This window comes from Struthio camelus, chromosome Z, assembly GCF_040807025.1.
Source record: "Struthio camelus isolate bStrCam1 chromosome Z, bStrCam1.hap1, whole genome shotgun sequence".
Lineage (NCBI taxonomy): Eukaryota > Metazoa > Chordata > Aves > Struthioniformes > Struthionidae > Struthio > Struthio camelus.
In genome coordinates, this window is record NC_090982.1 from 68,698,853 (window position 1) to 68,726,401 (window position 27,549).

Consider the following 27,549-nt stretch of genomic DNA (forward strand, 5'->3'; position numbering starts at 1 on the left):
CAGCTTCCCTTCCCTTCCCCCGTCCCAAAGGAAAGTCCACTTTCCATTGTAGAAGAGAAAGAAAATTTGTAAGAGAATTTAGGATGGCAGTCTGCAATCTCTGATCTTTCTCAGACAGAAAGAAACTTGGTCTGAAATTATGTACAACCAAGGTAGCACTGTTCTAGAAAAAAGGAATAATTAGGGGATTCGAAAAAAAGTTCACCTTTATTTATGCTACTGATGTGCTGCTTTCTAACCTTTTACCCCATGTTTTCTAGTCCCATGGAGAGCAACTTATATGTTCAAATGGAACTATCTGCCTTTGAAGAACTTATGTAAGAAAAGTCATTCTTTCTTTTTCTGTTACAATCAAATCCTTGACTACCAACAATAAAGCTGAAATTAGTGACAACAATTTTGAATGGAGCCAAAGTAGCCTTTTGGCGTCTGAGAGCGTCAGATGATGGTGTCTCAAAGTCATAAACAGCAGGGGAGGAAGGGGAGAGAGCTTCTTGACTGTCTGATGATCCTTTACTATCAGACCTACTGTTCCCTTCATCACAGCGTAGATCTCTGCTAGGGTCAGAGACAATAGACCTGCAGCAGAAGCTGGAAGCAATACTTGGACATTAGGGCTCTGTAACTCACTCCAGCAATCGCAATTGCCCCGTATTACCTGAATTAAACACTTTTCCAGTCCTTATTATTTCTCTTCATCCAGCTTGTTGAGGATATCAGCGTACATCAGTTTACAATATTTAGCACATCCCTACACGTAAGTATCTTCCTACTTTGCATAGATGTAAAAGTTTTAATTTGAAATATTTTATTACTTAATTCTCTGATGGGATTGACTGCCTTCTTCCCACAAAAAAAAAACAGGTGATCTGGGTGTCAGTTTGCACGTCAATGTATACAGCAAGAGAAACCAAAACACTTCAGTTGTCCAACCTTCCCTATATCAGTTTGGCACACTGCACTCTTAAAATGACAGCACTGAACATCTGCATTGCAGTCTGTCAGAGATTTGTGTGGCTTAAAGGGTTTCATTTCATGCTTTCTCATACGCAAGGCAAAGGGAGTAGTAAAGAGAAGGAGCTCCTGCTCCTTTCCCTCCCCCTTCCTGTAACACTCATTTCAAACAAATTCAGGGAACATTCTGCATGTCTTCAAGACCTCTCTACACAGCAACCCTGCTCTTCTTCCTAGGAGCCTCTGGGAGCAACAAGAAAAACACGTAGTTGCAACTCTGAGCAAGTTCTTGTAAGGACATCAAACTGGAACTCCCACTTAATTTTAGGGAAGTGTTTGGAGAAGGTGTGAACAAGCCTGTGCAGAGCAGAAGATATCAGCACAGGAGCTCCTGGCTCTAACCTTGAAGTTTAGCAAGCAGTACTACATTTCCCTTTAAAAGTAACCTTGCTGGAAGCCAGAAGGCACCTTAACAGGGCAGTCAGCAAAGAGTGGCAACGTTTGGTTCACAGTACATAAGAACTAATTTCCATGCTTCTGTTGGAAAGCCTAATAGAAATCTCACCGCCTCTGCTTCCTCCACCGCTGGGGCTTCTGCTTTACCTGCAGAGCTCTGGAAACATACCATATTGGAACTGCTCATTGTAAATTCTCCATGAACTCCCAATCAAAAATACGATAAATTATATACATTCCATAGTTACAGAAGAGCTCGTCTTCTGGAACTATATAAGTAGAGACATTGTTGAAATAACTGTTTTTAAAAATAAACTTATGCATATTAACATAGTTTCAAGAGAAACTGTACCCAGCCCCACTCAGTTTAGAATCCAGCTGCTGCCATTTACATTTTAAGTTTGAACTTCCTGAGAACTATCTCACTTCTACTCTCAAGAGGTTTTGAATTTTACACAAATATAGGAACCATCACATAAATTATTTATATGATTAATCCAAAAAAATTAATAAGCAATATGGATCCTTAATATGGGACGTTCTTTCTAAATTTATTATTTTGCTTTCGGAGAGCATTAGCACTACTTTGGTCAGCTTCCATACCAATTAAACTGCGATATTTTCTTACATTAAGCAAACAAATCTTTAGTCATAGACTAAGAATCTGTAGAGATAATTACTAAAAAAAAATCTCCAAATATTTCAGATATTTTATGGAAACATTTAAGATACCGACTACATATCTGACGATAAAGTTAAACCTTACTACACAAGAAAAATTGAAAGGAACATTAGCACCACATCAGACCACTCAGCAGTCTAAAAGTATGAATAAAGTAAAGAAAAAATTTCGTAATATTTTGACAAACAAAAACTGTCACTGACCACACGTGAATTTTATAAGTCCATATTCAGCAAATTACTGTCCTAATTCAAAGCAATTAAAATATTGTCTTAATCATGACAATAAAGAAACACTTGCCTGTTAGAGTGTTTTCATTTGACAAGGTCAGTAAACTCTACACGAACCGCAAACCATACGTCAACGCAAGTTTCACCACACATTTCAGATATATGTCTTCTGTATGCCCTTTCAAATACAAGGCAGGTAAGTATTATCTGAAGGGAATGGGAAGACCCTATTACCCACCGTCCTTTAAAATTCCTCTTTACATTCTGCAGGCATCTACTGGTAGTAGAACGTGAGGAAAACATTGATAATTTTTTAAAAAAAATAAATCTGTTTCTCCAACTAAGATCTTTGTAAATTGGATTTTTCCCCCTTCAATGCTATAAATATTTATACCATGCCCTATCAGTATCGAACAATTCTGAAGATATAAGCTTGAAAAAAAGATCCTCAGGGTAGTAATAGTATATTTGACAGAAATAACAAGTGAGAAGAAATGCATATCAGTGGGTTAAAATAAGAAGTTTTAGTTGCATACCCTTAAGGGTTAACTAACAATTCACAAAGGGACCTGATCATCATTGCTGACAGCATTGCTGATAGCTGAGCAAAAACTCATTTTAGTTTGCTCAAAAGCAAGATGACAGGATGCTTAAGAAAAGGATGGAAGAGAGCTCAGAAAACAGAATGTCATTAGATGTCAATGTGGTCTAGGGGGACACAATCCATTTCTCCAGTACTCTATCGCCAGTTTGGCCACTGATTTCCATAGTGACCTTGGAGGAGTTAGGAGTTAGTTACAGGGTGCTGAAGTATGCATCAGCGATCAATAGTGTGAAATCTATTGATGAGAAATGCTAGAAGAGAACAGAGGTCACCTGGTGAACTATGTATATTAGTAGCCGTACCGTTACAAAATAATACACTTAACACTACAGTAATATTTCAGAAGGCTATTGTTCATGCTTATGATTCCAGACAACCATGAGTCCAGACAACCTCTATAATGATAAGATCTAGGAGAAATAGTGTGAAAGTGTAATAGATTTGGATTAGTACTCTGTTCACTTAGTCTGAAACACATATCATCCTATGTTTTTTGAAACATTCTGTCAAACATCTAGGCTGCTTCAGAAAAATCAGCAAATCCGGAAAAGTTTTCACTCATCTTGGTCTGCTAAGGTATTCTAATCAAAGCTGGAGATGTATTAAATTTATTAACACCATCAGAAAAGCATTTCATCAGTCTCCAGACAGAACGTGAACATTTCCCAATTTCAAATGATTCTTAAGTATCAAGTAAATACAGCTGCTGTTTTTTCTGTACATTTTGCTGTCAAGACCAAGAAAATTGCTAGTCTTCAAAATAAAAAAGTAAAATCCTAAAAAGAACTATCTTAGAGAAAAAAAGAAAAAAAAAATCAAGATGATGCACTATGGAGCAAGATTCTCTCATTCTCAGTCCTGATCAGACAGGAAACAGGAAGTGTTCTGGAGGCAGTGTGCTCAGCTAGGAGTAAAGATAAAATGGGAGGGAAGCAACAGAAAGCAACTTACCACTTAATAACATTCTCCTAGTCACCTAGAGACAAGTAATGAAAACCTCTTAAAAGGCTTCTATCCACTTTGCCTCAGTCAAAAGAACAAACTGTAATTCTAGAGTTTTAAGTGAGAGCAGAGCAGATAAAAAGTAAAATAAGATGACCCTTGGGTTTTGACAGAGAATTCTCTGTGAACACCAAGATTAGCGTTAGAAACTCCAGAACTCAAAACAGATCACTTCTGTCACCACTGCCGCTAAAAACTAGCTTTAAAAGTTTGTTTGAAGAACAATTACGTGGCAACATATATTTCTATTTTAAACAAACCTAAGCCAAGTTTCACGAAATGCTTTAAGCCAGCAAAAGCCAACAGAAGCATTCCCACAGTCACCCCACCCCCAATCATTTGTTTCCATTCAGCCTCATCCTCTCTCGTGCACCAGCATAAGCTTTTGCACAGCTGCGGGGTTACCTTTACTCCAACTTCAAACAATAACAACTACATCAGCACACTAAAAGATCGAGCGAAATTCAAGTCCACCATATAGAAGGAAAAACTGATCTTAAAAAACATCTTGGACTACATGCTTGAGTTTTGGGTAAGGTACATGCCTACAAAGGTATCTTAATGAATAGCACCTAGACTCCCTCTCAGTGACAGTGAAGACTGAACCTTTAGTATTACTAAATCCAACGAGACAGAAAGCTCCATATTAGTTAGTTACAATCTATTTACTTTGCATAGGAACAAAGAAACTGCCATACCAGATCAAACCATTTAAGCAGAACCCTTCCACTTGCAATAACCGAAAGTGATAAAAATCAGACACTGTAGAGGGTGACCCTCTTCAAAAAATATTTCAGGCCACAGAATGTAGAAGATTCCAAAGAGGTAGGGGGGTGAAGTTTCTCTCACACTAGTATTCAGCTTAAACTGGAAGGAGAAATGTTAGGGGCTTATTTAAGCAGCTAGTGCAAAAAAAAAAAAAAAATCCAGCATTATGGACTTGGTTAAAACATTTAATTTTATATTTACCTTCGCTATATTTAGCGAAGGTAAACAGCTGGTAAGGTAAATAAGCTATATTTTTGACTACGTGAATTGAGACAACTATGCTGAGAACATTATCATTTCAGTGAAGAAAAATTCAAACCTTCATTGAGCTGTGTTTTAACTATTCTTCCTCTCCCCTCATTCCTCTGCCCAATCCAGGGCACTGTTAATGTATTTCTGTCCTCTTTTGGGAGATAAAAAACAATGAAGGTTCCACAGACTGATAAACGGATCCAAAACTGACAAGCTTTTGCTAGTATTCTGGTATATATAGTCAAAACTTCAATCTTCTAGTGGGTTTGTAGTGTCTCAACCAGTCTTCAACACAAACAGCAATTGCAGAAAACACAGCAGATCTACACAGGTTTTCTTGCATCTGAACTACATAGCAAGTCCGCTATATCTAGCATATACATTTTCAAACACAAACTTGCACACAAAATCACACAGTACATGGTTGGTGTACGTAGAAAAGATGAACCGCAGCATTTCCTGCTTTTTGTTTCTATAAAAATGAGTTTATTGGCAGTATTACAAATCCTGTACTCAGGAATGTAAGTTAATAAGTCATCCACATTAATTTCGGACACAAATGAAAATCAGTTAGATGGTCTGAACATTTTAGAAGAACCTCACAAAAGGAGATGTATTTTGCCCTCATAGATTTCTCCTAAATCAGCAGTTATAACCTAAGTTACAAGAAATCATACTGCAATTATCACTGAATTGTTATGAGCTTTTACATAACCCAAATCAATATGCTGCCAGTACAAGACCTAGAATAAAGGATCTGAAGTGCCTTATGTTGAAGCTGCATTTTCCTATTAAATTTACTCTTCTTCCCTTAAAGGGATACAAAAAGATCACTTAAAACAGTCACAGCTTTTTACTGAAAATATTTGATCTACCACTGAGACAAGCAAAATGCTTGAGAAAATACAGAAAAAAGTTTATATTTACATTACTTATTACTTAACAGCAGAGTCAATTTAACTTTTCAGCTTCATTCTAAGGTTCATGCATGTCTTCCAGCATAAACAGAAAATCTATTAAAAAAAAAAAAGTGACTGTAATACCAAGAAGACTGACAGGGGGACTTTGGAGCAAGCACCGTATCTTTTAAGCAATAGTAGATCCTTATAGGAAAGTGTAACTAGAATGTTTAAAAACAGAATAGAAAACGTTCACATAATGTATTCTGATTATGTCCTTCACTCTGCCTCTTTAAATAAAGAATGTCTGGACAACGAGTGCACGCACAAATTTATTTAGTGCATAATATACTGTGACTGTTACTCACATACACATTAACTTCCCTCCTTTGGCTAGATCAAGTTAATTAATATTACAGTAAGGGCAAAGAGATGTTTTAAATTCTTTATATGGCCTGACAAAGGAGTACTCTGTCTAACATCCGTTTACTGGTAACGTGACATAGAGAATTACTGAGATACTCTATGTGAAGATTTATAGCATATTTCTGAATAATCACTGTTAATGCTGCCATATATTTTCGAAGATACTCATGATAAAAGCTAAATTCAAAATAGCTTATCTCACTGAAATATTAAAGAGAAAAGCACTTGGCATTTAACATTTTCTGAATTATTACATTCCTACTGAAACGTGAGCGAGCATTCTTCAGTGGGGGGGGGAGGAAGAAGGGGTTTAACTTGTACACGTCCTCAAAACACTAACTTGTCCTGGAAATAAGTAAAACCGTCCATGTGAAAGAAAAAAATTCCACAGCTACTCTGTCATTGCTGCTGTGGAACTGACTAGCAAGGATGGAGTCAATATTTCAGCATTGTCATGACATATATTGACCTTCCTGAAGCTCTAACATCCAGCCTCACTCCCACTGAATGCCGGCACGAGAACGCTTAAGTTGTTTTAAGTGTATGTTTTGACTCTATTTTCCTTGAAAGTCATATAACTGGTTACAACTAAAGATGATGCTAAAAGTCATAAAACACAAGTCATTCACTAAAACTCGCACCCGATTTCCCCTCTCTCCCTGAAACAACTACGATTTCCTACTAATCCTTCTATAACTTCAGGAGGATTTCTTATCTGTTAGGACCACAACACATCAAGTAGCTCTTACGTTGCCCTAGAATTAGACCAAAAATCCATTGGCAAAAATGCTTAGAATTCATATAAACAGCATACAAATAGGTGTAGAAACCATCAATGATTTCTTATTACAGTATTCTCAAGATACGTTAACATTTTAAAAGACATCCTTGAGGTTTTAAGTGCCATAAGACATACCTAAAAAGAATAGACAATCATCAGTTCAAACTAGAAACAGATTTCTTACGAGGCTTAAATAATTAGCCAGACACACTCTTAGTTAGCAGCATTAAAATAAGTCTTTCGAACTGTGTAGTTTAAGGACCTAGTATTAACATCATGTCACATGAAACCTTACCAAAAAATTCATATGAAATTACCAACTTCACATCAAAATTACATCACTATTGCAGTGCTTTCCCACAGGCATAACAGAGCTAGCAAGTGCATATTACAGTTAAAACGTGCTCTGAAGCACTTGAAGAAACTGCTTCACCAAGGACATGCTCACTTTCATGCTGAATACTGCTATGTATGTCAAATATGCATAATATAAGCAGTTCAATGCAACCTCAAGAAACTGGACTTAGCAAATAAAAAATGGAAGGCAAACAAGGACTACAAATACACGGGCACTGAAAAAAGCCCTTCAAAGGTATCATCTAGACTAAACAACTATAAAGTTAATTTTCTCTCTCTGAGAAAAATAGTGGATAATCACGTCTGAAAACCTTTTCCCCTCTTATCACTGACCAAAGAAATCAGTTCTGCAATATCATGTTGCTTCAAATCAAAATAAGTCCTCGGAGAAGTCAGGGTGGTTTTTTTTTAATATTTAATTTTGTTTAATAAACTGCTAGGAAAGAGACAAAAGTTGCAAGGTACTTAGTGATTACCCAAAGCACAAGCACAGCAGGGACGAGAGAGCCCTGCTTCTCTGAACAAGACGCGTTTCAAACGCACCCCGCTCTGGCACCCACGGCGGCAGAGCTGCTGGAAGAGTTAACGGCTTCAAGTCGCACCGGGACTGAATGGCTGACACATCCGGTCCCGGCTCCTCAACCACCGAGACAAATTCAAACTTCAAAGGCTCTCAGCGCTCCGGCAGAGAATAAGCGCACACGCACCCCCCCGGCCGCGCACAGCCGCGGCGCCCGCAGCGGCAGCGACCGGCCCTCCCCACCGCCAGCTGCCGCCGCCGGGACGCGCTGCTCCCCCGGCGCCGCGCCCCGCGCTGACAGCTCCCGCCCGGCCCGCGGGCGCCGCCGCTGCCCGGGGCACCCCGGCAGCCACCGTGCGGGGCCCCCCCGCGCCAGGCCGGGCCCCGGAGGCTGCCCGGGGCACCCCGGCAGGGCAGCGGGGCGCCCGCGCCGACCCCTGCGCTCCGCTCGGGGCTCCCGCCGCCGCCGCATCCGCTCTCCCGGCCCACGGCGGGCGCCGGCGGAGGGCGCCGCGCGCCCTCGCCCAGCCCGGGGGCACCGCGGAGCCCTCGCTCGCCCTCCCGCGTGGGCGCAGCCCCGCGGCTGCTGTCAGCCGCCGCCGCCGCGGGAGGGACAGGGGCAGCCCGCGGCGGCGGGGGCGATCCGCGCCTCGCAGCCCGGCGCCCCTCACCTCGCGGGCGGCGACGGCTCCATCCTCCTCTCCGCGGCCGGGTCGGTCCCCGCGGGGCTCCCCGCCGGCAGCGGCTCCAGCGGCTCGGCGCAGCGGCTGGGGGAGGCAGCCGGGCTGGCGGGGCTGGAGCGCGGCCCGGGCAAGTAGTGGAGCAGCAGGGTCTCGGGGGGCTCCGGCGAGGAGGACGAGGAAGAGGAGGCGGCGGCGAGGAAGAGGGGCGCCTCGGGCAGCCGGTCCAGCTCCACGCTCCGCACTTTGCGCAGCTGCTTCCGTCTCCAGTCGGAGCGCTGCTCCCGGCAGCCGCCGCCGCCGCCCGCCTCCCGCAGCAGCCCCCCGCAGCTCCCGCCAGCGCTCCCCGCGCCCGGGCCGCCCTGCAGACTCCCGGAGGCGGCGGCAGCGGCCGCTTCCGCGCCGCTGCCCGAGGATAATCCCGACGACGAGGTGCGATTCCCCGCCGCCGCCGCCATTTTCTCTGGCGGGTCACATCAGGCTCCCGAGCATCGAGCGGGGGGAGGAGGAGGAAGGGGAGAGAGGGGGAGCTACTGCCCTGACTAGCTGCGCCAACGGCGCTGCCTGCGCAAACGGCGTAGGGAGGGGGTGGGAGCCGGGCGCGGATTGGTGGTGGCAGCAGGCGCGGGGCGGGGCGGCCGGTAGGTGCAGCGGGGCGGGGCCGCGCGCGCCGCGCCGCTCCGCCCGCCCCGTGCAGGTGTTGGCGGTTGGAGCGGGCCGCGCCCTCGCGGCAGCGGCCGGGGCAGGTCCGGCCCGGCCCGGCCCGGTCGGCGAGGCAGGACCTGCTGCGCCCCGGAGCCGGTGGCGGCGGCGGCGGCCGGGGGATGAGGGTGCCCCCGCCTGGGCCCCCATGCGGCTCTTTCCACCTGTAGGAGAGAGCCGGGGACTCCGGTGGCGCCGCCGGGAAGGCGGGTGCCCCCAGCGGGGACCAGGAGCGGCGGCCGTTTGTCGTGGCCGTACCCCCAACTCCCTCCCTTGGGCCCGCGTTCAGGAGCAGGGAGCCGGCCGAGAGAAGAGGAGGTGGAAAGCTCGCACCGAAAACGCCTGCACGGTGCCTGGCGCGTCGCGGCGAGCCCCGCCGGTACACCGCCGCTCTGCCCAGGCTTACCTGCTCATTGGTCTCGGGACCAGCACGAAATTCACTGTGCATTTTTGCTTGCAGACCTCAAGGTTCCTCTCTGAGTTGCCCTCACTTGGTGGCTGGTGCTGCACCCATCGTCTGATGTTTTTCCATGTCTGTAACTACTTAGAAGCGTTAGTGTCTCGGAGTACACCTATTTCCATATGTGCGTGCATAGACGCATCTAGTTCAGCCTATAGTCTGCCAAATATACCTATCGCTGCGGCTGTTCCCAAGAGACTGGGAGAAAGAGGAAAGGCAGGAGACATCACATGACCAGAATCTTGGGGAGGTCCAAGTAAAATTGACTCTTGGTCTAGGTTTCCACTCAACCACAATTGGATAGTTTTGCCTTCACTCTCTGAGCTGTTAGAGAAGGGGCTTACAATTTTGCAGCGGCAGAAGGGGATATGTTGCTATCAGAAAGGTGCTTTCTTGCTGTCACGGAAGAAGTCTGTATCTGAATGCCAATGTAGCCTGTGGCTAGAAGAGGAAAACTAAATCTCGCTGTGTGTACCAAGTCATTATTGGTTTGATAGGACTTTGGAGATAGTAAAAGTCACTGAATTTTGTTCTTTTTTTTTTTAATTGAGCAGCTTAGAGTTGTTTCTCAGAAGTCTCAGCCATGTCCCCCAAGAGTAACATTAACTAACTAGTCTGTCAATAATATTTAATGTGGCAGCTTGCTAGGATCACTGCCTTAATCTGAAGCACTAGTAGCTTGAGAAGTACCTCCTAACAGAAGCAGATTCTTTCTTGCCTTACATATTTAATCAGATGCCGACCTAAATGTAGACTATCTTTGCTAAAGGATGCGAAGAGCACATTAGAAAAGAGTTCTTTCCCTCCAGACTTGTAAAAGCAAAAGGCAGAGATGACTGTCAAATGGTACTCCATATAAGTGCAGAATAGTATCAGTATACACAAGGCCTCAAGGTCACACTAAGTGAATCACTTAGATGATCTGTCAACCCAGATGATAGTGTCATGACCACACTATCATGAACGTTTTTCAGTGAAGGATGCTGCGAGGAAGTCAGCTTCATTCATTGTCATGCTGTAAGTAGGGTACCTTTGGGATACATGGGTCATCTAAATATCCTCTTGTAATGCACCGCAAAGGGATATACATTTAAAGGGAAATTCATCCCAAATTTTATAAGTATAATATTTGATATTTTTCTTATTTAAAATCACAACGATAAAAAATTAGGGACAGTTTTCTGGCAGGTTCCCAAACTAGGCCTGAGTGGAAGACCAGAGTGGTATGTGCTTTGTAGAAGTGGGAGGAGATTAGCTGCATGCAAATTCTGAAGCAGATGGTTGAGATGAACTCAAATTATTACCAGTTGTTGGCAGTGTAACCTGCATTTACACAGGGTCCTTCAATCTTCCGCAGGAAAAAAAAGTGCACAATCCTACCTTTCAATATATTCTTCTCTACCATAACTCACATTCACAGAAAAAGAACCTATGCCTTTAAAATAGCCTGAACAGAAAAGCAACTTTGCAAATTTACAAGACGCTCTAATGCCTAATCTATCACATGGAGAATGAATACACCTTTGAACAGCAGTCATTTGGTTAGAAAGGGATACAGAGAAGAAAAAGAGTAAGTCTCTGAAAAAAGTAGGTACAGGAGATGGGAATGCATGCACATCTTTTTGGTATAACAGAATCCCAGAGGACAGATCTCCCAGAATGCTAAGGCTCCAGCAGAGCTTAAAGGAGAAGGAAACTTGGGAAATTAGAGAGAAAATGTCAGAGTGGGAAGTGGGTACTAAGGAATGTGCATGTGTACTAAGGAGAAATTTTTTTCTGAAAAGCAGCTGAGAAGAACAGGGCAAAACCTGAAATTCAGGGTCAATGGGGAGGCACCTGTGTAAGAAATAATTAAACATGGACAAGTGCTGTCACCATCCCTGTTAAGATGCTACTGTGCCACTTGAGCAAGGCCAGTACTCTCAAGGTTTTGAATTAATTTTTGAATAAGATGGAAGATGGAAAGACCTTCACTGTTTAGTCATTAAAGAATCTATGGCATGCCTTATAAGGGCTGTTTATCCCCTGATTAGTGGCTGAAATACAATTCTAAGAAATTATATTTTACCTATGATCCTTATATTCATCCTATTGTTTCAAATGCTTTTTTCTCCACTCTGCCTTGACCGGGGGAACACAGTGGCACACAAGGAAACACCTGCCATGCTACACTCCAGAGTGCTAGATAAGGCAGTCCCTCTATATAGCATAGATTTATACAGAATACAGAGGCACTATATAGTAGAGGCGCTACTAGAATTACTAAATTCTGAGATCATTAATTGAATATTCTGACTTAGGTGTTTTCTTGTGATCTACTCTTAAAAGTCCTTTTGCATGTAATGACTATGAGTGGGTCTGACTGTAAAAAGCATAAAACTTACTGAAGCACTGAGAAAAAATATATTGAATTACCTCTTGCACATATTCTTTCTTAGGCCGTCAAATTGCTGAGTTCCAATGGGCTAACTTAAAATACAATTCAGGAGGGTAATATGAAACTTAGAGCAGTTTTCAGTGAGCCTGTTTCCCCTAAGTCGTAAGTAGCGGCACCCAGGGTTTGTTATGAAACAGAAGCCTTTAGCCTCAAATTAGCATCATGCAATATTTGGAACAGCAACTGTTCTAGACAAAGAAAGTTCTGTTTGGGAACACTCTTAAGTTTTTGCAAGCCAAGGAGTTTCCTTGTTGCACAAAACCTATAACAGTGTCATGAATAACCAACGATTTTCGACATGCTAGAGATAGGAATCTGCCGTGCCTCTGAATACAGAAAGTAGGCATCATCATCTACAAGCAGAATAACACAGAGAGATAACGCAGTCCATAGCTTCTGGTCTTGACTAAACATGCAACAAGTGTGATAATACGGTATACAAACTAGATTCTCCCTTCTTTAATTTTCTGTGTAGAAAGAGTTATCCCCACCTCGATCTTCCATTCATTCTTTCCATTATGAGAAAGGGGAAGCAAACCTGTTCCTAAGCCATTACTCTTTTCTGTTTAGTTCTCTATATAAGGGAGAACTCAAGCAACTAAATGAGGACCTAGAGACTGAAGTCCTTTTGGTCCTTGTTTGCAAGGACCTGCTGAGACTCTGCTGGCATCTCTGTTGCTTTTAAAAATACTTTTCCACCTTGCTGACTCTCAGCTCTTACTTCATAGTGTAACAGGTGTGCCTTTTAGAAGCAGTTCCACCTCAGAAACCAGGTTACTATGTAACTTTTCAAGAAAGGGAAAGCCAGGGAGAAACAGAATTTATTACAGAGCGTCTCTGTGTTTAGTTCAGACGTTGACATAGACGGGGAATGTCTAGCCTTACTGTTTTTTAAGTGTTTTTCTTGTTGGCTGTGCCTGTTAATTTCAGCATTGATTTCCAAGGAAAATGCATTTAAAGGTTTCTTCCTTCACATTTCGCTTCACACAGAAATGAAATCCTGTTACAAATGTTCTCTGGATCAACAAAACTTAAGACTACATCTTGACCTGGTTGTTAGACACATTATGTAAGAAAATAGCTGTAAATAAAGCCTCCTTTTTGTGCCAAAGCACACAGTTCTCTGTTTCTCTTTAAGTATTGACAGTACTGATTTTCTTCTAACAGCCCTGTACTGTCTAGTAATATTTGTCATAGTTATTCATTTTCTTCCTGTAGCATCTAGTCATGAACTGGGAAACCTTTTGCTCCATGCACCATATGATCCAAGGTAAAAAGGTTCCCAAAGGGTTTGCAGTAGAAGTGTAGAAGACAGCCAAGGAACGGAGCAAATGGCAAGCTACATTGCAGTCCTTGTGCAGCAGAAGTCTATCTGCTGTCCGGGACTTTTTGTCAGCAGTTTGTGCAACTTGTGTTAACTACTAAAAATCAGTTCAATTTGTGATCTCAGATAATTTTTAAAATGTCAATAATTTGTGGATATTCTTCCTGGCTTTGCTACAGAGGATTTTTCTGACCCTTCATAAGTCACTATGCTTTTGTGGCTCAATTTTCCCACCTGTAACGGGATAACAAAAATATTTACCTACCACAAGCCTGTTAGAAGGCTGAGGGATTTAATATTGTTAAGTTTCCAAATGATCTTTTGCTCAGAGGAAATAGAGTAATGAAGTGGGCAAGACCATTAAACCTATTCTTGCACATCACTTGCTAAGAGCGACTGAAACTATTGCAGCCACCAGCTCTTTTTCTGGTGTTCTTCCAGGCTACTAAATTGACAACATAGCTCCCGTCCTGATCAACAGTTACATCTACTGCAAACACTGCTATCACTGCCCTCTCCAAGGGAAAGCAACTGTACCATTTCAGACTCAGGAGACTAGTGGTTGTCCTTTACCCTGCTGCTACCGCTGGTTCTTATGTCTCTTTCAGTCTAAGTGCTTATTGCTCTGTCCTGTAAGACAAACGCATAGGGAATAAGCACAGCTATTAATACACCATGGATGCCATTCTCCATTGGGAGCTATAGATTTCCAAATTACAGGGGAACAGATGCAAGAGTTGCACTCTAATTTTGGTCTCTAAGGAGAATATGGCAACCAACTGAAAGCGAAAGGGAGCATGTAGGGTCAGGATGGGAGAAGGACCACTTCCACCCTCCCACCAAAGAGGACCCTCTGTTATTCTTTTCTTCTGTCTACTGCTCTCTCATCCTTCTTCTGCCGACAGCAGGATCACGCAACACCAGCAATAAACTTCAGTTACTAGAGGACAGTAACATGACAATAGCATAAACATCAACCATCAGCAAACACAAAAACTAGGCCAAGTCCTGTTGGTGTGTCACGGCATGGCTGTGGGCTGAGAACCCACAGATTAATGCTATGGGTGTATTCAGCTTATACCACACAAGCTATATGAGGAGGCTGTAGAAGGGTAGCAGATTAGGACACAGTTTGACAAGTACGTTTCTGGACAATTGCCTCACTAGATAATTACCAGACATGCAAGGAACTGCCAAGTACGCCCTTCAGAGAGTACCCTACTTGCTGTGTCCAGTGCCAGGGTATGTCTGAATAATCATTTCTGGATACAGTAAGGTGGCATCCTGCCTGACACTTTCTCTCTTTTTCATTTCTGTTCATCCCACCCTGCCCCTCTAGTAGTATTGTCCGTATGCTTTCATAATGGCTAGCAATGGCGGCAGTGCTGTTCCTCCTCTTAAATCCAGCATGGACACTGTGCCAAGGTCCTCACAACTGTCAGAAAGAATAAGAAAATCCTGCAGTGACATTAGTGCCTGCTTCATCATGTGATTCCTTCATGCCAAGCCTGTCAATTTTCTGGCACCATGGCAGAAGCAAATCAAATAGCTTTTTTCCTGTAATGATGTCCCAGAGTCCATAGACCTTCAAAATAGTTATAGAGACTAACTTTTAGGAATTTGCTGATCTTTTGTGTCCAAATAGCCAGATCCTTACTATATCGACCTTTTTAGAAAAGGCTTATTCATGTTTTTCTTAGACTCTTAAACATTTTATGCCCTCCAGCAATTATACTTTGTCCAATACTGCTTTATTGCTTGCATGCCAGTGTCAGTCCATGTCAGTAGCGTTTCCAGAGCCACTTGATCACAGTGTCTCAGGCTGTCATCTGAAATAAACATTCTCCAACTCCAAAGATGGCCTGGACATGAATATTAATTATTTACCTATCCTAAGACAAAATGTTTTCAATGCTGTATTACTTCAACAGTTTTCTCTCCTGTGCATGCATAACTACATGTAAAAGCAGGCCAATAGTCATGAAAACTTTTCCCAGGCAGTGTTCCTGGAAGAAGAAATATTGCACCAGAGAATTTTGAGAAAAGCAACTTTTCAGTCTTACTGTTTGTTTGGTATTAAAACCAAATATATTGCCTTTATACAGCATGAGTAGCTAGGTCCGTAAGAAATACAACAAAATAAAATATGTCTTTGCAGACCACAGGAATTACCCACCTTGAGATCTGATTTCAGAAAATATACTATGTATTCCAAAGTATAAAAATACTTCTTGAATTTGGTTGTTGTTCCTGGGGTTCATTTATCATTCGCAGGGCTCTTGCTGCCCTATACCATAGCTTCCTTTGCCAAGCCTGAATCATCTGCGTTTTTATGACATTTATAGAAACTAATGAATCTCATCTATGAATGAATCATCAGTAAACAAATCCGCAGCTTTCTACATACTTACCTTCATTTGGTTAGATATTGAAATCACAGAAAGTAGCTGATCATCTTTGACATCTGCAAAAATAAATTCCTTAGGATGTATGATAAATACACATACGTACTATAAATAGATGTATAACATATAAATGTTTTTTATCTAATAGACTGTTCTTACACATTGCATTTTAATTTTACTGATTTCATTTCATCCTGCTGGTGAAACCTAAAAACATGGTAGGATATAAAATTGAGCTAACTTCACATGATGTATCTATTTTCTCTGCGAGAGGTCTTGAGAAGCAAAGAATGACCTTAATTGATGATGTTTGCGTGGACTTAGGGGAGGGCATTAATTCAATGCTTACCAAGGTAGGATACATAATTTATTTTGACAGATTGCCTGTCTGTCTTCCTCATCAGAGGAAATGTTCTTTGTGGTTTAAGCCAAAACTTTTCAGATTCCGAACAATAACTTGCAAGTCTCAAGAGCAAAACTGACTACTTACTGTTTAACATATTGACCATGCAAACCACTTCCTGTAAGTTGTATAACTGCTTTTCAAGAACTGTGCCATAATCACATTTATTGTGCGTGGTGCTAACAATGCAAGTCAGATCATTACTAAAGTAGGTATCACTATTTTCCCTTGAATTTTGATAGAAAGTGAATACAACTGAGCTGCTATTCTTAATTTCTCATGCCCTAGACACAAGATTTGGAGGTGATTTTATCTGCAAATGTTAATACCAATTTCATTATATTAGCTTCATTAGGCATCTAACATCTTAATCATAAAGCTGCAGGCATTTTCTGCATTATATTAAAAAGAATAATCTTCCTTTTAGTTTTTATCCATGATAAGAATGTATATGGATGTATTTATGTATTGAGCGCTGAAGTTTTGATGTTGTAACAGTTTGTTTGCTCTAACCTAAGAATCATTCTTAGGATGGTAACACACCTTTCAGTCTACTATAGGAACTACTGCAGGCCCCTTGCATCTTGTGGATCATACCCATTCTACTGCAAATATTTACATTTTAAATATGGAGAGATATTAAATATAAAAATGAAACGTGGGCTGAAGAAGTTAAATAAAGCTAAAATTAGCTCCTTGTCTAATTTTCCTGTTCCTTCAACTAAAACTTTTGGGGTTATTCTCTAAATTTCTTTATATAACTCCCTATCATTACTACAAACTATGGCAATATATATACCTTCTCCCTCTTTTGCAGAGAGCTCAGATTTATGTGATTTTAGTTCAGCAAAAGCACGACTGCAGCTATATTTTACATTAAGTATCAGGAAAGCCTGGCTCTCCATGTCGGTTAAGCTACAGGCAGGCATTAAACTTCTTAAACCCTAAAGAAAGGTACCTTTCTCTTGATATATTGAAACAGCCTCATCAGCCTCAGGTAAATTCTTTACTCTCTTATCCTACCAATTAGATTTTAATAGAGTAGATTGCCGTTCACTGAATCATTAATCAGTAGATACCCTCTTCTCTCCCTGACTAATGGAGTCCTTGTTCCTTTCCACACTTCCACAAATCCTCCTGGAATTTCAACACTTGACTTTGTTTTTGTGAACCTTCAGTTTCATCACAATGATCAGATATGTACTTCTGTAGTGCCCGATACCCAAATATATATAGTCTACTACTACATGAGAATCTAGATATCAAAGGTCATCACAACTCATCTTTTCACCATCCTGAATTAACCAATGTTTGAAGCAAGCTGCAAAGCATTTGGAAAGTATCACTTCAGAAAATTGTGAGGAAGAATGTGGCCAACTGGAAATGACTGCAGGAATGGGAGACAAAAAACCTGATTTGTAAACCCGACGTTTCCCCTACTATGAGTAGCATAAAACAAATCATTTACCTTTTCATGTCTAAAATAAAACAGCAGTATTTCTCTGCCTCATGTGAGCCTGTGCATTAGTTAGTCAATAAACATAACATTCTGTGTAAATAATAATTATTTTTATTTCTTAAAATTATCTTTATTTCTTAGCTTTTGATTCTAAAACTCTCTCTAATGACAGCATATTAGAAAGGTAGGTAGCATAAGCTCCTGTCTCCTTCCTCCCCCCTTTTTTAAAGTACTGAAAGAAGAGAAGCTAAATACCAATGCATTTTGATGATGTCATAAAAGCCAAAGTTGTAGGTATGAGAAGAAAATGTTTCTATCTTTTTCCCGCAACGAAGCACGAGATAAGAAACTACTGTTTAGAATAATAGGGATTCATATATGTGTCTTAGAGTAGCTTTATAAGCCTGTGAATGAATTTGCCTGAAACTGTAGATCTACTGAAAAGTAGATCTAATGTCAGACGCATGTTGCAGAACTATGTGACTGTGTTCGTAGTCTGTGTTGGTACATGGAAAGGCATTCCAACTATCTTATTTTAGTAATTGTAACCACACCAAAGACAACAAAAGCTTTCCTGAGATTGAAGTGCATGATGCTTTCGGAGTGGGTTCATTGTGAATATTCAGAAGGTCGTAGGTCTGAATTCCTCCGATGTCTTGCATTCTAGTTTTGCTGCAGAAGATGGGAAAGTGTGAATGAAAACTTTGCTAATAAGCTGAAGCTTACCACATGATTTACTGAGTATTTTGGCATTCGTTGGTCTGGAAGAAGATACATGAAGGCTCTGAAATTACAAAGAGGTAAAATTTGTCCACTTCTGTTCACCCCTGCAATCTCAGCTAGGGTTTTGGAGACTGCCGGTCACAGTACAGATGGCTCAGCTCCACAGCCCAGGAAAGGATGCTGTTCCCTTTCCTGCTAAGGTCTTTGGGCCCAGTGAAGGCAATACTCACGTAGAGCCCATATACTCTCCCTCTTGACCAGATCCCAGCTTTAAGGGTTCTGGATCTTGTTCCTGTGTGAAGTCGAAGATCAGAAGAACCTTCTCAAAAATGGAAGATATTTTTCCACATGAAGTAAAAATAAATCAAAATACTGTGTGTCATCCCATGTGTCTAATGATAGGTAAGTGTCATATTGTATTAATGCTGGTAAAGAGATCTGCTTAAACAATATCACAAAGCACTCATTGCAAGGGAAGAGGGTTAAGGCTGCCCCACAACTTCAACATGTCATTCTCTGAATTTCCAGACTTATTCGTACAACAGCAGTCTGAAAGCAAACCAAGCTAAATAACTTGCTTAACATCAGATAGAAAACTCATGGTGTAAGCTGGAAATGAGACCAAATCAGATCATTTGCTCCGGTCACCAGGCACAGACACATCTCCTTGTGAGGAGAGGAAGGAGTTACTGGGCTTCCATGCCATGGCTTGGGCTGTCTCTTTGCCTCGTCAGTGAGTGTCCTGAAGACAGAGATCTAGTGCTTTATTCAGTGTTTCTTATTCAGCATACCATTGATTACAGTAACATACCAGGTTGGCTAGATACTGTTTCTGATTCAAGCACTGAAATACTCTTACTGGGATCCTTGTAGACTTATCTAAAGCAGAATATGTTTAACCCGCCTTGCTGCAAACACAGGCACTTCCCTACAAAATTTATAGAAAGTCATTCAGGATAAAATTAATTCATCCAGGTCATTGAATTGTAGTATGCTTACTTTCTGATCTTGTTACAGTTAGAAAAAACACATTAATATTTTTAAGCTCTAATAATTTTTAGATAATATGAATTAGATAAGGGGATTTGTAACAAAATGTCATAGTAAATAGCATAGCTTTCTTTGCATTTCAAGAACAAGCACCAAAATTACAACTGCAGTGCCAAAACACATTGGACAATGGACAGAGCTCAGTTTTCATTCGGTCCAGGTAGTAGAAACTGTGATAAAGGAGCTAGGAAGTCTACCGAAAAAAGAGGTTGTGGTGGTCACGCCCTCCTCTTTGCCGGCACTGAACTCAGCAAAAAGCGAACAGAGCTGGCTAAGAATGAGTTGATTCAGCATGCTCTGCTGAAAAGGCTCTTAAGCTGTTCCAGACAAAACTATGAGGAAGGATGACAGTGACAACACTATCTATCCTTCAGGCTGAGTTCCCCTCCCACCCCAGGCTTTGGACTACAGCCAAAATGAATCATCCCTACTTTAAAATATACTAGGAAGTCCATATCTGGCGCAGATTGTTCCTTAGTTCTATGTAATCATCCTCCATGGCTGCACGCTCTGTAGAAAGTTGCAAATACGGTTTCTGTTGCAGCGCAGAATAACATGTGGTTGAATTTCAGGTAAAAAGACTGGATCTCATTTGCTATTACATTCATTTGCTTTAACTTGGTGATACCAAGTTAAAAACAGGAGAAGGTCAAAGCCATTGAGAACTGGTTGTGACCAAAACGCTTGCTTCAGAGAATTTTGCTCTGCACTGCTTGACCTACAAAGATATTCCCTTTCCCCTATACTATTGCTCCAGGCTTTTTCTTTGGCCTTGTCTATGTGCAGAAGCTGTACTGATTTAACTAAATCACTTTCTAAAGGAACATATGTAAACCAGAGCAATCCCTTGTATGAACACTCAGAGCACTCCCGAGTAATTCCAAGAGGCATGGCCTTGCATTTAATATCAGCAAAATCTCTCATTTAGTATTTTTCATTAATAGATCTTAAAACACTTTGTAAAGTAGGTCACTGCCATTTACTCTGTCTTGCAGAAGGGGAACAGATGAAATGATTTGACTATTGCGGGCAAATAGAAATCAGGGAATAAAAACCTGGGTCTATCCAATCCAGCGTTTTAGCCACAAAGCCACACACATGGGGTTTCAAAATTTCCCTGCCATGACTGGGCTTTGAGGATCACACTTCTGCTAACCTTGTAATGACGTACCATTGATTTCACAGTAGTCACAATTGACTTTAAAATATTGCAAAATAATAGGCCTTATTTAATGTACTTTAAAGTATTTTTAATACATTGATAGTTCCTAACAGAGCCTCCATCTCTTTGAACTTACTTCCAAGGCATAAAAATATTGAAAGCATCTGTAAAATGTCTAGAACCTCTCCTCCTCCATCAAAATGAAGCCACAAAAAGTTTGCCCCAAAGATATGTTCAGCTGATTAAAAAAACCTAACAGCCAAAAGCCAGTGCTATAGCAGTAAACAAATCAGTCAAAGTATGAGCATGCAGCAAATTTAACAAGGAGCAAGAAGCAATAAAAGTGGTTGTATTGAAACCACCCCATTTTCCATCCAGCCTTCAGGATTCAGAGATAAGCTTAGTTTACTTTTTCAGTGGGGCAGTCCTAACACTGAGCTGACAGCTAGTGGCTGCTAACATGTATTTTTTGTGTTAAACTTTCTTCCTCTATCACTGGAAGAGGATACCAAGGGATGTAGTGGAATCTCCATCCTTGGAGGTTTCCAAGGCTCAGCTAGACAGCACCACAACTGACCTGGTTTAATGCTGGCAATAGTCCTGCTTTGAGCAGGAGGTTGGACTAGATAACCTCAAGAAATCCCTTTTTGAACTTCATTTCTACAAGGCCTGTGGTTTTAAACTTGGTGTGAATGCAATGGATCTTACACTGGCTTATAGTATCTAAGAAAGCATGAGAGTGGATAAGTTGTTGCAGAATTGGCCAACTTAGTAAAATTCTTGATCTCAGAAGCAGAAACATGGGATTTATAATGGTATGCCATCTATTATGGTAAGAGAGGAAATCATCTGTTTTGTATATTAGTTAACTGTCATATTATATACAAGGAGATGCCAAAACACTTTACAAATAGGTCGCAGTCATTAACCCAATTTTACAAATGGACAAGAAGGTGAGTTCCTGTTACAAATGACACTTAACCCTTTTCTAGACTTGATGTAGTTCTTCTCTCCCTTGGCAAGAAAAGGGGGGAAACTGCAGATCAGCACAGGCATTGTGATATGTATCCCTTTCTTTGTCCTACCTTTTTGCTTAGTATTGCTGAAGGCTAACTTTCAAGAAGGATGATGTGACAGGAAAGATACTGCGGTCTCATTTTATTGTTAATCGTTAATCCCTTACTAGACCTGGGAAGGCACTTATGTTTGTTGTCACAGGGAAGAAGTGAAAGCAAGAAAAGTACAAATATCCACGTTATATGCTATATTGGGCATAGTTAATACGTAGCCACCACTTTTCTAAAGTAATATACATTATAAATTACTGCTAATTCAAGCCAGGCAGAAACTATTAAGGGAACCGTTATTTACCCATAAGGATAATCACAGCTAAAACAGTGTTTGCAATGTAGTTACTTGGCTAAATTTTTGGGGGGTAAAGAAGCCCTTGAAGAGTTCTGATACTGTCCAAATGTTCTGTTCTGCTGTTTTCTGAATTTGTGTTTCCTATGCATTTTAAGTTACTTATAGTGTATAAATTGATCACACAGGCAACAGTCAGACTTGAAATGATTTGAACAAAATGCTTGTGTTGATTTCAACTGAAATTTTTGCTTACGCTTTTAACTTGAAGTGTTAAATAAAGTTTTCTAATTTGAAAGAAAGTCAGACTTTGAAATGAAGAAGTCGTTCCACAGAGATAATTCCTCTGCTCAAGTCTGTTACTAGGCACATCCACAAGATTCTGGAGAGCTCTTATTGAAAAGTGAAATCTTGGCTCCATTTAGGTTATTGGGCGTTTATGCTCTGCCTACAGTTGTAAACTGGGTAAACTTTTTTTTTTAAGCAAAGGGGGTGCTCAAGTTCAAGGTCTTTCTTTGGGGACACCTTAAATATATTTGGTTTCAAACTTTTCCATATATCTCTGTACAACTGCAAATAATCTTTGTATGTTGCTCAGTTTTCCCAGAGCAGGCAGTCAGCATGATGAACAGTTCCTGGAGTGAAAATAAAGCAGAATCAGGATCGACATTTATTAAAGCTATCAAAGTTGTTTTGCTCAGAGTGAAAGTTAATGGTATTTGTTCAGTGTTTCATGATAAGCTCATTCACAGAACAGTCAGTTACCAGAAAAAATATGTATACATCAATAGAAAGTCACAAGGAGACAGTATCAACACTAGCATAATCGAATTCTTCTTGTTGAAGTTGGATTTGTCATGGTTATTTTACAACTTTAGAAATCATCACTTTAGATATGGAAAAGCAGCAAGATGCTAAAAAGAGGTGGTGCTGGAAAAGGAAATGATGTATATAGCAATAAATGCAGAGTAGGCATTTTTCAAGACTGTAAATCAAGGGTCCTGCTGTTTTTTGTTGCTACATAAATGGTATCAAATCCTTTTATGCAACTGCACATAGTATTATCAAATGAAGACCAGCTGCCAAGCTAACAACTCATGTAAATGACCTGATGCAAAACATCAAGAAAACTGGACGTCCAATAAAATTAAGTGAAATACCAAGTTCAATAACCATATTTTTGCTGGAAATTCTGAAAGATACTTTAAAGCATTTTGATAAGGAAAAAGGATGAGTAGGCTTTGTGACACTAATATATATTTAAAGAAGAATACCATACAAGAAATGAAGATATGCATGAGAAAGACCTTTCTGCAAATAAATATTTGCAGAAATAGCCCATGGATTTCTAATTGTTCACATTTAACATTTCCTAAAGTGTAGGAGTATGAAGAAAGCTCTTTTGTTGCTTAATTTCAAATTAAAGAAAACTAAATTTCTTATTAGTTTCTTTTACTTTATTTTTCTTAATATACAGTGATTTTTTTTTCACCTCATGAAAACAAGAAAGTTTTGGAAGCATAAACCTCCAAACACTGGCACTGGAGAGTGCATATATTCTCCTTTTATAGCCTTCTGAATCACAGGCTGTGTTACACTCAAATCCTTTGCTCTAATCAAAGTTCCCTCTGCATCCCAACTGGATTCCCATTGCACAGGACCAATCTGCTGGGAGCAGATCTGTTCAAGATATTACCGAGCTTCTGAGCCCAGCAACTTGGTCTCAACATCCCAAAGACTGCCATCCGCCTATTTGTGCCTGTTCAGTTTCTTACATGGCTCCTCTAAACCAGAATTGCGAAATGACCCTGCTTAAAAACCAAATAAACTCTGCCAAGAGTCCTGACTCCCAAGCAGACATGCCTGGCTTAGGCTGGCGACTCAGGAGCTGCTGGCAGCGCGCAGAAGGCCAAGCTGCTCACGGATCAGCTGCCAGAGCACCACAGATTACAGCATGGCATTTGCCCTCAAACTCTGCTGTAAAGTGGGCTGGTTCAGCAGCTTGTTTGTGTACATCACAGCCATCCTTGCAATTGGGAAGTGGGCAAACAGCAGTCAGTAGGGACATAGTCAGCTATCCTGAGCTAGGCCTTTCCCCTGGTGAATCAGAACTTTTTTAATGGTCACCTTTTTTGTTTGTTTGTTTGTTTGTTATTTTTTGAGTCGGATCATAAGCACAGTAAGTTTAAAGAGCACCAGTAGCTACTGGCATGACTGAGGAGATGATAATTTCTAGCCCAGGGGGCAGGAACCAGAGATTGTGGCTGACCTCTAAAACCACACCATGTTTTGACAGTGTCCTGATGTGCAACCAGAGCCCCACTCTAATACATCAATGGAATTTGGTCCACTTATTTCAAATATACGTATTCAGTCACTGTTATCTACAGGGAGATAAGACCAGCTGTCCCTACACTGATAGTGTTACCTTCTGTCAGATGGGCTTAGCAGCAGCCTTAGGCCCTGCAAGCATTTGAATCCTTCTTAGTAGTTATTATTCCTAACAAAAGCCTCAATAGAGACAGCAGCATCCGCGTGCAAAGGATGGCAACTGCGGAAGTCCCTGGCAGGACCAAGTCCCAGCAGAGTCCAGTACCGAAGTCACTGAGAGGAAGCCTGGGAGACCTGGCATTTTTCTGGAGCTCTGCATAGACTTACTCCCCTTGCATTGACACACTCTTGCAGAAGGGGACTATCTCCCCCACGTGCTGATACCCTGCTCTCTCCACTGTGCAGTGCTGATCTTAAATGGTGCCTTGAGGCTAGGGGTGGTCAGCTGGTGGCTCACAAAGTTTAGCGCCATCCACCTGGCCAGCAGCTCCAGTGTGGCTGCCATGCTTGGGAGTTTCGATCGGCAGGGTCTGAAGGTAACTAATAGCAGGGCTGTACTGGCAGGGAGCGTGTTAGACTGTCATATTCCTTCCCTATGGAGCTAGATGAGCCAGCACAGGCTGGTGAGAGGGCCAGACACAGCCTGTCTGACCTCGCAACAGAACAGTGGGACCCTAAGAAGTCACCTTCATTTCTGTTTGAACAACTTCCAAACCTCCTTGCTACTATACCTTGCTACTATAACCAATAAACAGCATTAAGCAACAGAGAATCTACTTAGACTTTATGACCTTTGTTTAAACAAGTTGCATAAGAACTACATGTACAGTGTTTCAATAATCACTTCAGTGGCAGACCCTTCCAAATCAGAAGTGTCATTTCTTCGCTGCCCTCTGAACTATTTAAAAAAGGCTATGTCTATGTGCATTTAAATGTAGTTCAAAATCTTATTGACTTGAAGGCAAAATGAAGAAAAGTTAGTTTAGCTGAGATTAAGACATCAAAGACCTTGCAGAAGGCAATACAAATAACTGTCACCACAGCACTGTTCATACTTGTGACTTATAATGCTGCAGTCGGTAAATAAAAAGAAAAACAATTTAGTTTAATGTCTGCAGACAAACATATCACCTTATTTGCATGCTTCGGAGAGACAGGAAATCCTCTGGCTATTGTAGCTACAGGAAAATAAGGGCCAATACAAACTCACCATGGAGGGCAGGCAAAAAATGGACAGGTCCTTGTTATAAACATATTGGAGTGTTATAAACCTATCCTTCTCTTGACTTTCAATTCAAAGATATGGCCCCAGTCACGTAACTCCATGTTCATCAACTCAGCTATCCTATCTGCCTCCGGTCAGGTGGTGAAGCCCCAGGAATCTCATGTACTTGGTGGGAAAAAGGTTGAGAAGTTTGAAGTAGCATCAAGATTTATCCATTATGCCTCCTATAAAATTCTTGCAATTAATAAAGAAGGTTGTCAGAGACAAGTGTTAGTTTCATAACGTTATCTATCTAACTCAATGGTAATGTTACTAAAACCTATTTTATAGCAACCCCTCTCTTCCCTAGTTTTCTAGCAATGTTTAGAAGGAAATGTAAACTAATAGCAACAACTGTCGCCAAGACAGAGTCGTTTGTGAGTTGCTTCAGTGTTGTGAAACTGGTGTTGTGAAACCAGCAATTGAAAGAAACCTATCCTAACAAACAAAAAGGGGGATTTGTGCTACTAACTTGAGAAAGAAAACTCAGACACCTTAGAAATAAATAAGGCACTGGGATGTTTAAACTTATTTCTGTAATTATTACCAGCCACATACTGATTTAAAATCTTAATACTACACAAAACTGCCAGCAATGAAATTTGGCAGGGAATTAACAGCTGAGAAAGACAGAGAAGGTGAATCACGATCATACAAATACAGTGCTGCAATCACAATATACAGACAGAATATAATGCAGAATAACTATGCAAAAATTAATTATTCTTTCTGTTACAATGCATTCACTTATTTTAATAGCCTATTGCATAAGAACATTTCTACCAAAGCCATTTTAGAGGTCAAAATTCAAAGATCTGGAAAGGAATATATGTTAGAGTCCCTTAGACTAATAAATATCTTGTGTGAAGGAAACGCACCTTCTATGGAACTGCTTTAAGCAAGGATTAAATTGATTTAAAGGTATGTACACTCAGGGTTTACACTACTTACAACTAAGCCAACTTTTAAATCTACTTAGATCTATATGATCTATAAAAGCACCTGTCAGCTGGGTGCGGTCTCTCTTCCATGAATATGAAATGAAGGCAAAAATACATTAAAAACATGTCAGACTATGGCTAAATATGATAGACATTACTATATCTAAGAAATGACCAAAGGGTAAGAAATGACCAAAGGGGTTGATAATATACTCTTTACCAATACGAATCATTCAAGACTGCATAACTAGAAAAATCAAGTTCAAGACATGTCTCTTGTATCATATCCTTCTAAAAGAAAAAGATAGATTATTTATACTAAATGGAACTTTTCTTACTTTTATCATTTAAAGCCTTTGCAATTTTTAATGACCTATTCAGGAAGTATAAAGAGAAATGCATTCTAATGCTTGTTATAAAAAGAACAGGAAAAAACTAATTTGAAAACATTCCACTCATGCCTTTGAATTACTATTTGTTTTCTTCTTTTATAGCTTTATACTCAGACAGCCAATTAAATAAACATTTAGACAAAAGTCCATTATGGCTGACCATGTCTGAAAATGGTGATGTGAAACTCTGAAATTCAGAGTGAAAGGTATTGATCATTTTGCACACAATAGGTTAATAGTTAGGATAATTTCCAGGTTGCTAGTTCAGCTCTGGCATTGATCATAACATTAATAAAAGAACTATCTGATTTCTAAATGTCTGTCTTCTTCCATTTCTTAAGGGCTACATACCCACATCTCTACTGTTATACAGCTGAGAGTCTGAGGAATGATCCTGAGAGGAGATCATCTTTCAAAGTGAGAGGTCAAGAGATTTCCAGGGCAGGAAAGAATTGCATCAGGAAGACTGTATTCACAAACTGGCACTACTATAGTTACTTAACCTGTGATGTGCTGCTTAGAT

The 27,549-nt window shown here is 40.8% G+C and overlaps 1 protein-coding gene across 3 annotated transcripts in view; it reads right to left on the reverse strand.

Moving 5' to 3' along the window:
- LOC138064455 (mitogen-activated protein kinase kinase kinase 1-like) overlaps positions 1–27,549 on the reverse strand; it is a 107,682-nt gene that overhangs the window by 54,804 nt on the left and 25,329 nt on the right. For 2 of the 3 annotated variants that reach the window (XM_068927170.1, XM_068927168.1), the window contains 2 exons: positions 15,946–15,998; positions 9,720–9,853 (listed from right to left, as the gene is read on the reverse strand). In XM_068927170.1, the coding sequence (XP_068783271.1) occupies positions 9,720–9,853; positions 15,946–15,998 (187 nt within the window). Of the gene's footprint in view, positions 1–8,602; positions 9,103–9,719; positions 9,854–15,945; positions 15,999–27,549 lie in introns of those variants that run through there. The other variant, XM_068927169.1, reaches the window with a different exon arrangement.